At 38.4% G+C, this 17,029-nt stretch overlaps 1 protein-coding gene across 1 annotated transcript in view; it reads left to right on the top strand.

The window, feature by feature from the left end:
• dlgap2a (discs, large (Drosophila) homolog-associated protein 2a) overlaps positions 1–11,457 on the top strand; it is a 47,161-nt gene extending 35,704 nt beyond the window's left edge. The window contains exons 5-10 of the mRNA XM_053335362.1: positions 117–502; positions 5,542–5,630; positions 5,776–6,215; positions 6,377–6,468; positions 10,729–10,881; positions 11,251–11,457. Coding sequence (XP_053191337.1) covers positions 117–502; positions 5,542–5,630; positions 5,776–6,215; positions 6,377–6,468; positions 10,729–10,881; positions 11,251–11,457 — 1,367 coding nt within the window. The remainder of the gene's footprint in view (positions 1–116; positions 503–5,541; positions 5,631–5,775; positions 6,216–6,376; positions 6,469–10,728; positions 10,882–11,250) is intronic.
• The last annotated feature ends 5,572 nt before the right edge of the window (positions 11,458–17,029 follow it).

Raw genomic sequence — 17,029 nt, 5'->3', positions numbered from 1 at the left:
TAATGGCAATGACTCATAATAATAATAATGATAATAATAATAATAATAATAAAAATGTTGCATGTTCAACATTTTGAAAAAGTATTTAAAATGTTATATCCTACTACCTTTTCCAGCCATCACCTACACACCCAACTACAAGAAGGCCCCTCCACCGGTCCCACCCCGCACCACTTCCAAACCCCTTATCTCCATCACGGCCCAGAGCAGCACCGAGTCCACCCAGGACGCCTACCACGAAGGGAGGCACCCTCATGGTGGAATGTGGGCCCCTGACGGCCTCAGCATGGGGTTGAACCCTGGCAGGGGCCTTTATAACTCTGTGGACAGCTTGGACAGTGCCAAGGCCGTGACTATAGCTATGGAAGCTGCAGGAGTCATTGCTGGAAAAAGACACCCATCCACAGACAGCCACAGTTCAGTGCTCACCTGTGACAAGGCCATTCTCGTGTCCAAAGCTGAAGAGTACTTGAAGACGCCTCGGTCCTCCATAGGAATACAGGTTAGTCATGAATTTGAGTTTGTATGATAGAAGCATCTCATTATTAATACTAAAAGTCTTACAATCTAAATATGCATGGTTGCATTATAATTAAGACACTCACACATACAAATGAGAAACAGCGTTCACGTTTCAGCAGCTAAAAATAGCAAGCGTGAGTCATCTTACTGCAATACATCAATTAAGATTCCCCTCATGCTATAGTAGGTTTTAGTGAATGGTGTTTCACTCCATGGTTCAATCACTCCCTCTCTGCTTGCTTTATACATTTCACACTCCCTCTCTCTTTCTTTAGCTTTCTCTTTCTTTCTCTCTCTACCTCCCACTCCCTATGATCTTAGCCTGGATTTGTCTCCCTCATTCTCTGATACTGAGATTCTGCTTTTGTGGCTCTTCAGATGCAGTCTAAAAATCCAAATAGAAAATGAAAAGTTACTTGGTGAATTTGGAATTTTGCTCCATCTAGGAAGTAGGAATTATGCTTTTTGTAAACCTATCATCTCATATACTTAAATGCACACTCCTCTTTAATATCATTCCCTCAGCTACAGTGAATATGTTAGTATTTTCTTAATCTTTCCCATGTACTTTTTTAGTCTAATTGTTTGTCATTTACTGTCACTTTATTCTCTTTTCCACACATGAATCTATACATTCACAAGCTGACTCCCTTCTCTGCTGACTGCCCAATGTGGCCAGTGCAGAGTTGAACTTGAAAACCTTTAAAATATTTGAAGGGAAAAAAGCAGATTGACCACTTCATTAATCTCATTTTGAAGGTGTTTGAATGACATTGGGTGTTGCTGAAGTTTCTGACGAAATAAATCAAGCACACTTTAAAGGGTAATTGCTGTGCTTTTTTTTCAGGTGATATTAAGAAAGTCCTTTGGCCGGAGATTAGTCTAACTCCCAAATTACACTGAAGCCATTGACTGTCAGATGTTGCCACTGGGGAGTGAGCCAGTGAATAAATGATCCCTTCAAAGTCAATTGATCCCGCTACACTCGTTGTGTTGTATCACATCACAATCCTTAGAGTATCCAGCTGCAAGTTTTGCCCAGACACTGTTTCAGTGTTATGTGTAGATGGGAGCAATTAAAAATAGCCTCCAGCATATTAGTTACAGCAGTCTATTAAAATGATGTACTGTAATTTAAACTGTATTCTGCTTGTTAAAGTAACCTAGTTACTATCTCCCTCCTGCAGTAACCCGATTCTTTAAACTTCAAGTAAACAAGGACATTGATTTTCTTAATTAGGGTAAGAATTTAAAAAACACAGTCAGAGCCTGATTTCTGGAAACTTGAACCTGCTGGTGAGGTAAACATATAACTTTATTTTTGCAAAAGGGATTTTTTTATATGTGTGCACATATGTATTAATAAAGGCAATGTGTGTCTGCGGCAGCATTGTGATGGATGTCACTTTGTGAAAATAGTCAAATGTGGATGAGGAGATCCTAGAACACACCACAGATTGTTGGGATTTTACAGGTTCCAACTGAACAGAAGGTTTGTGTTCTGCAATTTTGATTAAATGTGCAGTTTCCAGGTGTGTGTGGTAAACAGAAATATCTGTGTTTGGTCAGACACCACAGAAGGAATCAGTACTTTTGTATTGCTCTCCCCAAAATATATAAAATTATTAAATTAAAGGCCCTAAAACATTTGGAAACACTGTTTTCCTTTAGAACAGTTGGGGTTATTTCACAGGGAGAGTTTCTATGTTTCTGTTTTTCTTCTTTTTTTTTCTCTTTGCTCTTCTGACTGGTTTAAAGTGTGTGTCTGTCACCTACCTCGGTGTACCAGTCAAAATTAGAAACAGGAAATATAGGTTTGCAGGGTTGAGTTTGCATAAACCAGCAAATCAGTCATACAGGATGATCAAGCCTAACCATATTTATGAGTGCTAATTTTAAATTGCTGAACTGCAACATCAAAATCTCATTGTCATGCCTCACCAAACTTCCTGGTGGGTGACACTCAGGTTCCACACACACATACAAAGTCTCTCTACACATGCTGCTCTGATTTAAATCATTTGTTACAAACGGAGGGGAATACAGATGAAATACTATAGGTGGATAAGATGAGGAGTAAAAAGAGCAGGATACAGTTAGTCATGAGGATGAGACAAAATGAGAATGAAGATAATGAAGGGATGTCCAAGTTGTTTGTATGTGGGAGAAAGTGACAGAGAATTATGTTGGCTTTCACATTGGCTCCAGTGATGTGTGTTTCAATTACCAGTACAGGTGCAGTAAAGGTCTATACAGTATTTACAGTCTATATTTAGGACACTGTGGTCATGACTGCAGTATTTTGTTTTCTTTTCCTGTGAATTTAATGTTATATTTTCAGGCACAGTACATTTAAATTTGACTCCTTTTAGATAAAAGACAAAAATAAAATAAAATCTGGCCCAGACATACTTAGATATGCAAGAAGCATTAGGGCCTTGATGTTGGGTAATAATATATTTTACAGAGCCAAAAGATGTTGCGAGTCTGTTATTTTAATTAGTTTGCCTTGTTGAGTTTGTAAGCAACTTTTTTTATTTTAAGTGGAAATTCCTTGAAAGAGCTGCCTCATTTAAATACAACAAAAAATAGAATAGAATTGCTTACTTCATACATAAAACATGCACAACAAAAATGCAAATAATTAAAACATTTTAGAAAGTTTCTTCTTGGCGCCTTAGATCCTGGCTACCTCCCTACACACATGTAGTCTAATATACATACAGTCACCTGAATTGGCTTGACATTTGCCTTTGCTGTCCAGTTTGTCTTCAGCTGTCTTTTCAGTGGTTACATCAGATGGCAATTATGTTTTTGCAGCAGGTCACTTCTGGGATTTAATATTGATTTATTCCTATTCCTGACAGCTTCACTTGACCTCAACATCTTATCATATTACCAATCAGTCTACTATTAGGAGTATAATTAACCTGAATTAGCATCCCTCTTTATTGATTTGCCGTTTGCTTTATTTACACCCTAATCTCAGAGAGTGACAACATTTGGTTTTTGACCTTGTGCACGTGGTGTTCTCTTGACACCCCCCAGTCCTTAATGACCACTTTATCGCTGCATTAGCTGCACATTTGCAACCTGAAAGCTGAGACATGTTTGTGTTCTAAAGCGCTGATTGATTTATTTACAAAAATAGTTTTAATTGGAGCCATAATGAGGTTGTTTAAAGAGGAAGTCAAAGCTTTTAACCTTAAACACAATCATTGGCAGGGAAAAGTCACCAGGTGGTGTTTGTGTGTTTTAGATGGAAGGCACAGTGGCTCTGTGCTCCTTTTCGCTGATGCTCACAGTTTCCACACCTGTGCTGACGTTGTCACTGTGACTACAGATGCAGTGTGTGTGCGTGTGTGTGTGTGTGTGTGTGTGTGTGTGTGTGTGTGTGTGTGCACGCCTGCGTATCTTTACATACATATAGCAGCATCTTCAGGGTAACCCTATTAGACATAAATCTCACATCCGCCTGCATGTTTTGTCTTCCTTCAGCCCTCATCCATCACCGACATGAAACTCATTCTCTTTTCATGAGGTGGACTTTGCTTTGCTTCTAACACAAAGTAATGGAGGTCACATCAGCAAGCTGCTCCACACTCATTTCCTCCCTGCTAACAGCTTCTCCCAAATGGCCTGACAGAATACAAAATGGCTCTCCAAAAATGTCACTCCCCAGCTTTAATACTGACCACTTCACACCAAAGGTAGGGTTGACATTTATCTGCAACAGAAAAACACCCTATTTTCAACCAGTATCTTTGACTCACTCTCATAGTAACAATACTGCATTGAGTAGAAGATTTATGACTCAGATGCTCTAAAGGCCTATATGGACATCATTCTAGTTGCAAAAGTAGGGATGATGATGATGATTTACACAGAAAAAGCAACAGATGAGCAAGGGGGCCGCAATGTCACTTTACCTCTTCTTCTCTTAAAATTGGCCACTATGTACTATCAAACATTTCATTTGGAGACCATTTCTTGTACAGTCGCAAGGAAATAAGTCTCAGTGGGCACTAAGGAACCGAGCCATGAGACAAAGAGGCTTAAGAATGCAAAGAAAGAAAAAGACAGTAAGCCAGCAGGAAATTGGGAACTCTAGACAAAGAGAAAAGTGAAAGCAGAAAAATTAGATAAGAAAGAGATGAGCAAATGCAGAAACAAGGTAAAAGTGTCAGACAGGAAAGTGGTGAGCACTGACAGTGTTTCCATAAAGCCACTAAAACATGGGACTACTGGGAGTGGTGCAGGCAGCAATAAAGAGTCTCTGCGGCTGGGCTCCTGGATCAGGATCACAGTCATGCAGGGGCAGGCTGGATCATCATTAGTCACTCTTCATTCCCATCCCATAATATCCACTAATGTTACCCTATCTGTCACTGTGGTCACATCGGTCGTACTTAACAAAAGCCAATCCATACTTTTCATACAGTTTAACTTTTCAAAATCTGCACTAGGGAGTTATTTGTGTCACTGAAAGATGAATGAAATAGCTAGAACTTAATTTGGCCTTTGGGGGTCCTAGGGCACCACGCAATGGCTGGCCACTGCTCCTCATGTATGGGCTAAATGCAGAGATCAAATTTTACTACATTTTTGATTGTAGGTGTCAACAAAACCTGATTTACATTTTACATTTTGCTTCTACATGAGTCAAAAAAACAGTAAAGTTGCAGGCCATAAAACTAGAACAATGAGCTGAATGCTGTAAAAACATTCTGTAGAGCTGAAGGGGAACTGCAGAGAGTCTGGTGATAATTCCTTTCAAACTTGATGTAGTGTGCCTTATATCATCCTGCCTTCATTTTAAGAATTCAACTTCCCTAGAAGTCAAAAAACCTCTTACTGCCTTTGCAACCTCTATAAATGATACAATGTTTTACTTTCTGAAAGGCCATGTACAGTTAAATTGCTCTGTCCAGCCCCAAACCAATAAATCCAGAAGCACTGGGGAATGTTAGCTCACATAATGAGAAGAACTGTTGGTTTGGTATTGTTTCTTTGCATTAGGTGGAAGCAGCCACAGACTCTGAATCTGAAAGCAAAGGCTCACGGGAATACCACTCTGTTGGGATCCAGGTGGAAGATGACAAGAAAGGGTGAGATAATGATTTTAACCTCAGAAGAAAAGCTCAATGTTTTCTTTCACTATTATAATAGTGAGAGAAAAGTGACTGTCATTATTTATGATTTTGGCCAATGTGTGTATATTGATCTGTGCATTTCTGCTATCTCGCCTCTCAGACAGGGCAGGTTCAAACGCTCCAACAGTGTGACTGCAGCTGTGCAGGCTGACATGGAGTTGGAGGGCTTCCCTACCATGGAGGACAAAGGCCTGCAGTTTGGTGGGGGCTTCCAGCGTCACTCAGAGCCCAGCACGCCGACCCAGTATGGGGCGGTGAGAACCGTTCGCACACAAGGGCTTTTCAGCTACCGCGAGGATTACCGTACCCCTGCTGAACCCCCCAGCCCAAGGGAGACCACCAGCGAGACCACCTGGCAGCTGGAACCCCCTTCTCCACGGGAGAGTGCAGTCTCATCAGGCGAGTCAGGCAGGGTCTCTCCATCCCTGAGGAGAGATGGGAGCTGGTTCATGCAACTGCTTCACACGGAAACCAAGAGGATTGAGGGATGGTGTAAGGAGATGGAGGCAGAAGCAGAAGAGAATGACCTATCAGAGGAAAGTGAGTGTCTGCCGAAAACTTCACATATATTTGGTCACATATATTTGCTTTTATACAGGCAGTACTGAAATGTAACATGGTTTGTTTTTTTACTATAATGAATGTATGGGACTGTGATGGTACACATAAGGACTTGGTACTGTATGCTGCATGTGTTTCAGTCCTTGGAAGAATCCGAAGTGCGGTGGGAAGCGCTCAACTGCTCATGTCTCAGAAATTCCAGCAATTTTACTGGCTCTGTCAGCAAAACCTGGTAAGCGGCGTATGAAACCTGTGTGTGTGTGTGTGTGTGTGTGTGTGTGTGGTGTAAGTTTTGCCTGAATTGATTTGTGTCTCTACCCTTCAATAATACTGTTTGTTGTTTCCATATAAACTTAGTCTGGCCAAGTTGAGGTGTGGTCCAAAGTGCTGTGATTAAGCCATAACAATGTCTTCCAGCAGCAAATACTTACTTTGAACTTTGATATGAGAAGAGTAGTTGGCTAGAGGTGCATTCATGTATTGATCGACAGCCATGGGCTCCCACCTCTGACTGTGGCTTTCTCTGGTAGGATAGTAGGGTGAGGCTCACTAAAAAACTTGAGAAGGGAATATCTCTGTACTGCTGCCAGGCTGTTCAATGAGCCACAGTTCTCACTAACACACACACACACACACACACAAGCTTCTAACAACATTTCTCCATGTGAAGATGGAAGAATTAAAAATATATGAGGAAAAAAACTTAACTTTGCAAACGTAAGTAACAACAAAATAAACAGCATCACAAGTCTTTATCCAACTCTACATTATATACACTTTCTTGTTATTGAATGGTAAAGCATACAACAAAAAGAAAAGGGTCGGATGAAGTTTAAAAAGGTCAAACCAGCTCAACTAAACCAATAAAACATCGGTTTTGTCAATATTGTAAGAATCATTTAGTAATAAAGTCAGATTTAATTTTTTTCAAGGTAACACACAAATATATCATTAAGGTCATATGATGATATTTTGTATCCTATATTTGTCCATATCAGAATTGTATCATATGACTTCATGCAACTTATTTTCTGTTCACACCTATAAGAGAACATCACATCTGAAAATGAAGTTAAGGATAGAATAAAATAGTACGGCCACACAGCTGCAGTGTGAACAAAGCATCATCAACATCTGGATATATTTATCTGTCCTGATTATGAAATGTGTTTTGAGCTCCACATAAAATAAAAAATAAAATGTCTGCACTATGAAATTAACTTTTACCATTGGAACCAATTTCACACACCTTTATGCGTCTTTGCAACCTTCAATTGTTCAACCTTTATTAGCCAGCCTTCAATACACATTTAATGCTTTAGCCGGCACTAACACACTGAATCAAAACTCTCTGAATGTCATTGATTGTGTAAAGCTGAGAATCAATAGCTGTCTAGCACATTTATATGTGACCTAAATGTTTTGAAATGAACAATACATGAGCGTGGAGGGATGCATTCTGGTGATGCAGCTCTGCCCTGAGAAGAACAGAAGACTGAGCCAAATCTGGGTTTAAATAAACCTAAACACCCAAGCAGCCGCTGCTGTGTGGTTCATCCAGTGCAGGAACACACAGAGGTCAGGGATTTCTACCTCATCTTTTTTTATCTTGCACTGTTCACAATTCATTTTATTGATCTTAGCCAAGTACCCAATATTTCAATTGAAGTTGGTGCTGAGTTATGAGAGAAAGTTGCAAAACATTGCTGTTTATCCAGTGTGCTGCAGAAACTACTCATTCAAAGGGAATGGGAATTGTGCTGGGATTAGATACAGTGAAGCAGCCTTTTAGATCAAGTCTTTTTCATCTGAAGAAGATTTTATTACGCACGTTTACTCAAAAACCTTTAAATTACAAAAACCTGCAACATTGAACCACATGACAAATACATCTGGAAATTATCTAATTGTGTTTCATCAGCCTGCTTCTCTCTACCTCCTGGATCAACTTTCATAAAGCTTGACTTATAAATTCTCTAAAAGAGACCAACAGTGCACTTCTCTGGGAGGAGCTCCAGGATTAAAAGCACACACTGACACACTGGGCTTAAAAAACTCACTGACTCCTCCTAAATCTGCCAGCTCGAGATAGTTGAAGCCTTAAAAACTTCTTCATGACAGTTTGAAGAACATCACAAGTTTTGAGTTCAGAGTAAAGCTGATGAATTGCAGAAACAGTTCCTTAGTAATTAAAGACCAGCTTACCTAACATGCTGGATGCTTTATATAACAAACCTACATTTTCTAAATATCATGTAGATTTATTTAGTGTTTGAGTCACACCTTCAATCTTAACTTGTAGTTTTTTAATCAATGTGTAGTAAAATAAGATTACTGTAAACTTTAAACTCTCAGTACCACTGACACATTAATAAAGTAATGCAGAGTTTTGTTATTTGATATCTGTTATCTGATTAACTAATTTGTATTTTTTTTTTCTGATGCCATAACATCTTGCTTTTATAAAATTATGAATGTTTAAAGTCAAAATCATATGCTAATTAATATCATACTTAAATATTGATAAATTGTAGCAGGACATAATGCCAAATTGTAATACAGGAAGGAAAACAAAACAATCAAAGTATCCTGTAAAAACTCGCCTTTAGTACGACTACAGCATAAAGAATACCTGGCACCACCACTACACTGTAAATCTACTACATCATCAGGCAGCTGCACCCTCCACCAGCCACCGAATTTAAATGTCACAGGGCTTAGAGTATGAGTGTGCGAATGTCTCTGGGGTTATTACAGTAAGTTGGCACGTCCCATCACAGATGTGTTATTGAATAGGTCTGTGATTTGTGGCGATCTCAGACCTGCCATAGTATTAGCAGTTCAGTTGATTGCTAGTGCCTAACATTAATTAAAATTGCATTAATGTATTCAATTTCAGCATATGTCTAACACTGCTGGCTTAAGACAACGAAAGTGTATCAATAATTAAGTATAGGAGCTGTCCGGGAGAACTGATACAGCAAGTGACCTTAAATATAAACCAGTTGTCAATGATGCTACCAGGAAACAGTATGTCAAATGGCTGAATCTGTATATACTCTATAACATGAAAGCCTCAAAACCCCAGCATTGCTTGTTATTTTGAATTTACATTTCCAGCAGTCTGACAGATCTGTTGTATTAATTGAAGAATTACCGGGATTATGTACAAAAACAATTTACAGTTAGTGCATATGAAGAGATCTTTGTAATTTTGGCAAAGCTTAGTTCGAAATACACCCAGAGATCTGAAATGGGGTTTAATAACATTAATCCGGAACATTTGACCAGCTTTGTAGGCTAATTTACAGCTTTCTCAATACTCAGTTTCTTAATCACAGTGAAAGAATTGCATTCATTTACATATTCATCATTGTCTCTAAAATGTCCATAGCTCGTACCAAAAGCAGGTATTTTTAGCACCATCTTTTTATGGTCCTGAATGAAATGTACAGGATGTGTGTAAGGAGCTCCTTGTATAATAAGAAAATTGTCTCTTCAATACCAACTAAAGTGGTGATCAAAGATTATGCATATTTTATTATTGATCATTTCCACAAATCAACATTATTTTTTGTCATATTACTGCCATATATTCAATAAAGAGAAAGCATAAATTGTACACTTTTAATGTTTAATGATGAGATGTTAATGGGTGTAATTTATGCCCTGGAACAAAATGTGAATCAAAGACTTTAAAAATCCCATGGGGGAAATTATTTGGAAGTGTGGTAAGGAAGTCCACAGCTAAATATTTACAGGTTTTAGGGCTACATATGTTCACATTTGAGCCGTTTTGTCATCATTACATTATGATCTGTAAATTGTATGTGAGAGCATGAAGTTTTTAGGTAATCTAAGTGTAGTTTCATAGTGACATCTGTATTACAGTTCCAAACAACTCATGTTTTCTTCTTCTCTGATCATATATGTACTCCTACAGTATGCAAGCAGTAAGGTTGACTGTATTAAATGTTGTTTTGGCTTTTAAACGGTGAACATGTAGAGCCCAAGGCTAAGACAAAGATGTGAACTATATAAGAATTCTGTTATCAAGTCTTGGCACAAAACTTCAGACCAGTTGGGAAAGAATTAGTTGCCCATCAATTTGATGCTCCTTTCATTTCAGGATTGGTGCAATGAATAGGACTGAACCAACAGGGCAGCTTATTATTTCAGAGCTCATTCATGGAAATATGACAAGACCGTTCTCCATCACAAGTTGTCCATCATTTCAAATGAGAGTCCAAAAAGGGTGTTGAGGCCTGTTTTCATGAGTCTGATGAGGACATCTAGTGGATCTTGGCTAAAGTGCAACAACCACTGTGGTCATGAGTGACCTACAGTATGTGCTGTGTGTGTGCAATCATTGTATGTTGTGTGTTTGTACTTCAATGACACACTAAAACTAACTATCTGATTAATTACGTAACGTCACCAGAGACATAAAACTTACCTTTGTTGTAACTCCTCTCACCTCTGCCTCTCATAGGACCCCAGTGCCATGCCGCGGCCCACCTCTCAGGACCTGGCTGGGTTCTGGGACCTACTGCAGCTCTCCATTGAAGACGTCACTATGAAGTTTGACCAACTACAGCAGATTAAGAACAACAACTGGAGGCCCATAGACAGTCCAGAGAAGAAGGTGAGGGGTCCCTCTGGCACTGCCCTCTCTTGCCTAGGCATTTTGTCACTTCATGTCACATCTCAAAATATTTGCAGTGATGACTTTTGTGGATGGAAGCACATCCATATGAATATTAATACCACAGAATGATCCATCCTGTATGTGGCAAACAAATAAAACATGTTTGTGAAAACTTTTAAAAACAAGTTTAATCATGTGAGGCCATTTTTTAAAAATCTCCTGGTGACAGTTCTACACAGGTCCAGATTAGAAATCTATAACCTACATCCACAAAGCCCAATACAAACCAGTTGTTGGGTTTATCACTTTTGTCTGTTGTTTGTGGTTGTAAAACCACCTCTTAATAATTCTCCTTTCCTCTTAAAGCCACCAGCTCCTGTACCAAAGAAGACAGTTCGACAGAAGAGCATAATGACCAGGGAGAAATCCCTGGACCTCCCAGACAGGCACCGGCAGGAGGCTCGGCGGCGGCTTATGGCAGCCAAGCGAGCAGCCTCCTTCCGGCAGAACTCAGTCTCGGAGCGAGCGGACAGCATCGAGATCTATATTCCCGAGGCTCAGACTAGACTTTGAGAAGATAGGGTCAGGGGCCAACGTGTCACCCTGCTCTCACGTTCAAACTACTTTAAAACTAGCCTTTTTCTAGACTGCTACTCTCTCTACTCTTCCTTTATCCATCTGTTGTCTGATCTCGATAGCCATCCTCAGTGCCCATCACCAACACCATTGGTCTGTAGGATGTGCCAAACCTCTTCTCCCATTGCCAGAATAAGTGTTAGCAGTAATGTATGTCTGACATGGGTTGGTTGGGATTCTTGTTGGTTTGCTGGTCATCATGACACCCAGCCTACACACCTCATCCAATGTCCTGGGTGGGTGCGTCCGTAGTTTTTCAGCATTTGCAAAGTGCCATTTAAAAAGTGCAGCTTTGAAAAACCTACCAGCAACCAGGCCATTGAGCTTAAAAAGAGTAAATGAGAGATATATTTATTTCAAGTTGTTCAGAAATGTTCAAAGTTAATAACCCTTCAGTATTTTTCAATAATTTAGGTTACATTATGACTTAGATTCACTTTTGCTCTTTTTGTTTCTTTTTCGGGATAAATGTTGATTATGAGCTAAAACTCACAAAATTGTTGTAAGTTCAAAACTATGAAAAGTGCCAATGCTTGAAATACCTCAACTATGTGCATGTGGCACTGATCACCCATTCAAGATTATTCAGGCAGCCCTTATAAGCTCTGGACTGGTCAGTGCTGAAAAATGCAGCTTTCTACCCAATTTGGTTGTAGTCAGTGTCACATTTTTCATGATCTGGATTGGTGGAAGAATGACATCTGTCAGCTCATCAACATGCACATTTCAGATGACTTTTCCTATATATCTCATGTTCCTGTTGCCAATTTTCAAATATTGACATTTACTTGAAGCTGAATACATGCAAGTCTTGTGCCAACATTTTTCATTATGTCAATGCAGTAGAAAAAAACTGAAAGTTTGTGTAACTCCTTAGATCAAAATGTGTAGACAAATGCACTTATGCACTTATTAAAATTCTCTCTATTTCCAAGGGAAGTGTACATACCCAAGTTCACAATGGTACTGCTGTATTTTTTTAATTGTGAGCAGGAAGAATATTCATTGTGTATTTTTTTCCCCAATGTTCACTACTTGCCTGCCCTCTCTATTGCTTTTGACAAATCTGGATTTGTTGTATACCTACACAAAATCATACTGCTGTGTTTTCATCTTATATACTTCTCTCAGGCCCTTTCAAGTACCACCCTTAGCCACCGTTAATGAGGAGTGATAGAAAAAACTCCAAAACATAAACAAAATATCTGCATACTAGCTACTTTAATCCAAGAAATGCTTTGTGATTATCATATTTCTTGAAATGTTCGGCATTGCTGAAAGTCTCCCTAAGCAGTAGCCCTCTAGGAAAAGCTCAGAAATAATCAAAAGAAATTGGGGCAAAGGCATTCCAAATGGATGCCAGCAGCAAGTCTCCAGTTGAAAGGCAGTGCATGAGGAACAGGATATTTACATGCTTTAGCAATGCAGGCCTAGCTGTGCAGTATTTTCTCACAAAGAAAATGTAATTCAAAATGCATTCCTACAGTTCTTTGAGATGCACCAGTTGCACCATCTACTCATAAATTCAAATGTAGCCTAAATACCATATGTGTTTGCAAAGTGGAAATGGCAAGATATCACTTAATTAAAAATGGGTTTGTGCCATGTCATTAGCACATATTTATACATGCTAATTGCCAGGTGTAACTGCTTTGTAGCTGACTGAACCAACTAACAAAGCTAATGTTAGCTTGCTAATATATGACCTATTTGAACGGAAGAATAAGAGTTATGAACTATGGTCCTTCATTAGAATGCTGTTTCATAATCATATCAAGCGGGATAATATTAATTTCATATCCTGAAAGTAACACAAAGTAGGCTACAGAATTACCTGGTTATGTTAGCATAGATAGATACTGTAGCGTCTGAGGTGTATAGGTTTCACAAATTCAGTGCTTACAATATTTCCAACTCATTCTAAACTGCATGCTAGCTCTGCACCAACTCTGAAATGCTTATTTTTAGCCACTGAGTTTTAGCTTGTGATGCTACAGTGAAATTATATACTGTTATCATAATTGATTGCTTTTCATTGGACAATGCTAACAGCCAATTTACACACTACTAAATGCTTTACCCGCTAAAATACTTATTAAGTGTTAATGGTGGAACCAGATTGAGTAAATCTCTTTTGAAACTAGCTAGAAGATACTACGAAATTGGCACACCAACTTTAAGAAATTAAGGAAAGTGGAAAATCAACAGTGCAGTTATGGTGGGCTTGGATAAGAATTTTACTGTTGCCATAGAATTTAATACCAGGTGGTTGTAAGTAAATTGTGTATGAAGATAAATTCATCCAGAGTAAAAGCTAAAATCCTGCTGCTCAAACTTTGGTTCAGGTTACTTGGAAGGACTTAAGTGTATTGGTAAAACTTTGGGTAATCAGCCATCTAAAAATGGTGCTGCTTTTTATTTAATCAATACAATACTAGATAAACAATCAATGCAACACAGTGTTCTGTCTGCTGAGCGATACATCGTTTAAAAATCTATTTTTATGACTTGAGATTTTTTTCGGTTGAGTAACTGTGCCTGGCCTCATAACGGTTAGGACCATGGTGATTTCTCATATGGCAGTAACACAATAGTATATTTCTGAGTTTTGTTGATGCTTATGTGTCTTGTTATGTACCTCTGTGCTGACATACTCAGAAAGAGAGTGCGAATATTAGGTCAATGTCTGTCTGAGTCTGCTTGACTTCCCTTTTACTACCCAATGGTGGCCTGACCTGCATTTCTCTGACACACACATTCCTTGTGTCATGAGCACTCTGCAATATACTTTCGATACCAATACATTATGTCATTACATTTCTTCTACACTAGTCTTTTTTTTCTTCTTTTTACAAAATGCAATCCATTTTTAAAATAAACAATCTCACTTGCTGACATATCAGAATGTGCAAGACATTGTTTAATTATTAACTATTTTATCAAAGATCAGACAATAATTATTATTATGTATCTTAAATGCAAACTCTCACTATGTAGCCAAAGTCAGCTAGAGTTTGTTTCTAACATGCAGTTGAACACTTCAACTACAGACTGGGCTTTTATAGCCCATGGCTGAGTGTTAGATTCCCCTTTTTAAGAAAACACACCCATGTATAATTCTGCTGCTTTTTCATTGCAGTGGCAGGGACCTATAACAGTATGACAGTGGGTTTCTGGAAAGCATCTGAGCTTGTGATGCCAGCTATTTGGCAGAGCAGAGACGTTCCCCTGCTGTTGCCACAGTGGCAGGCAGACGGGAGAGAGACAGACTCGGCCTGACATATGCTGGCTTAGAGGAGACGAGAGCTCCACATAGAGCCCCTAAACTGCTGGTGTTGTATGCTGTTGTGTAGCTGGAAGGCTGTTCTGTGAGGATCATGAGTCACTGTGCTGGGTATTTTTCAGTCTGCCTTTGACTAAGCAAAGCAGCTTATGTAAGATTTTGGGTCCTTGGTGAGATCAAGCAAACAGCCTCCAAGGCCCTTCAAAGCTTGTGTTGATAAATGTATTTCTGAATAGTGGCCTATACTGTAGAACTTAAGCATCAGCACTACATGTATTTGCTTCTATCAAACTCTACTCAGCTAGTTTAACTGAAAGCTGTCATAGAAACAACAGAGGGGTTTTTCCCTTAAGCAAATTGATTACGTCTGCAAACAAAATGAAACACTGTTCTATATGAGGGATAGGCAGAAAAGCCATCAGACCATTTTTGTAGTTGGACCATGAATGGACCGTTTCAGATAACAAAGATAGATGAGTGCCAGATGTAACAAATGATTTGTGCAATTTAGACACAGACTTAAATTAGAAGTGGGAACTGGGCCTGCAAAAATCATACATTCAGTTTGAGAACCATTCCTTTTCTGGCAAAAAATATATTACCTTGGTACTCCTGAGACTCTCTGAGCCATTTTCTAAACTATGAAGAAAATCTGTCCGCTGTAATGGCTGGGTCAAGTTTCTCTCCCAGAGAAAATAATTTTCCATCTATTCAAATTTTTTTTTTTTTTTTTAACCTGTTCACTGTTTTTTTCCAAATAGGTATGTAGTCACTCTGAGATGAGCAGCTGTAGACTGTTTGTAAAGGCCTTGTGTTACGTACAAAGTAACCTTGTATTGAAGCTTTTTCTGTGAGTGTTTTATGTTGGATCCTTTTGGCTGATACAGCCTTGTGTGTGTGTGGATGTGTGTGAGATACTGTGAGCACTGGAGGATACTCCACTTGTCAGGAAGTCACTGGGGTTATTTTTTCTTAAGAATATGGTAATTTAACAGTCGCCCACCAAAACCATGTGAAAACCTTAAGGGAAGAAAATGACATGAGTGTCACATTTAATGTCATGAGGGCAGCAATTAACTACAAGTGCCATCTTTCTGACTTATCCAACATACTGTAAAATCATTACTCTATACAGCTACACATCCTTCATCAGTTTTGTGTATGCAAATTATTTCTGCCATTGCCTTTCCTCATTTACAGTCACACATTTCTATCATTTCAGTTTCTTGACATCTGTGGCCTCACTTCTACAACTGTCTATCTGCTTTTAACTCTAGAACCCATGATGTGAAATATTTCAAGGGGACTTTTTCTTAAACCATGCCGTGGAAAGAGTGTCAGGCTCACTGAGATACACTGATACAACACTTCCTTAAACTTGGAATGTGAAACAACTCTATAATTACTAGACAAAATGAAAAAGGTAGTTGTTTAGCTAAAACTATTTTCATCTCTTGTATATCATATCTATAGTGAGGATGAATATAATGCCAAATATTCATTATTTGTAAAGAAATATATATATAGATATATAAATATATAATATATGCTTCATTGAAACATAACTATTTTCTGCTCTTGCTCATGTTTTATTGTCATTTTTACTTTGTTATGGTTATTTTATAAGCTGATATGATGGCATGCGAAATACTGATTCTGAATGTAGGCTTATTTATTATTTTTTGTTATTATGGCACTGTCCCACTGATGTACATTTGTTATGTATTTATTTAAGTTGATCACATATGCATTTCTCAAAGTGTGTTATTTCAGTGCTATATTTCAAGACGTTACTGTATCATTGGGTTATTTTTGTATTATTTGAGTAGTTTGCAACAACATATGCATTTTCCTCCATTCTTTCCTAGCTGAGCTATTTTAATTTGAGTAGTTTGGTCATTGCTAAGTTCATCCAGTGTAAATAATTCTGCAATTAAATTTTTTGGAGAAAAAGTTTGGAAAAGTTTGTCTGTGTGGTGACTATCAACTTTGAAAATATAATCCAAATGAACGTTTCTCATTTCACCCACTGCTGCTGTGCCAATTACATTTAAATATTAATATTGGTAAAAATGTTCTGAATTTATACTGTATATGAATTTAGTTTATTTCACATTGTTAGACAGAAAACTACATTATAGCCTTCAAAGGGAGCCAAAAACAACTGTTCAGTGCTTACCCTAATGACAGTATTCCTAGTGGCAGGATTTTAGCTCGCAGGAGGAA

This window comes from Scomber japonicus, chromosome 16, assembly GCF_027409825.1.
Source record: "Scomber japonicus isolate fScoJap1 chromosome 16, fScoJap1.pri, whole genome shotgun sequence".
NCBI lineage: Eukaryota > Metazoa > Chordata > Actinopteri > Scombriformes > Scombridae > Scomber > Scomber japonicus.
This window is presented reverse-complemented; position numbering and strand designations above follow the sequence as displayed.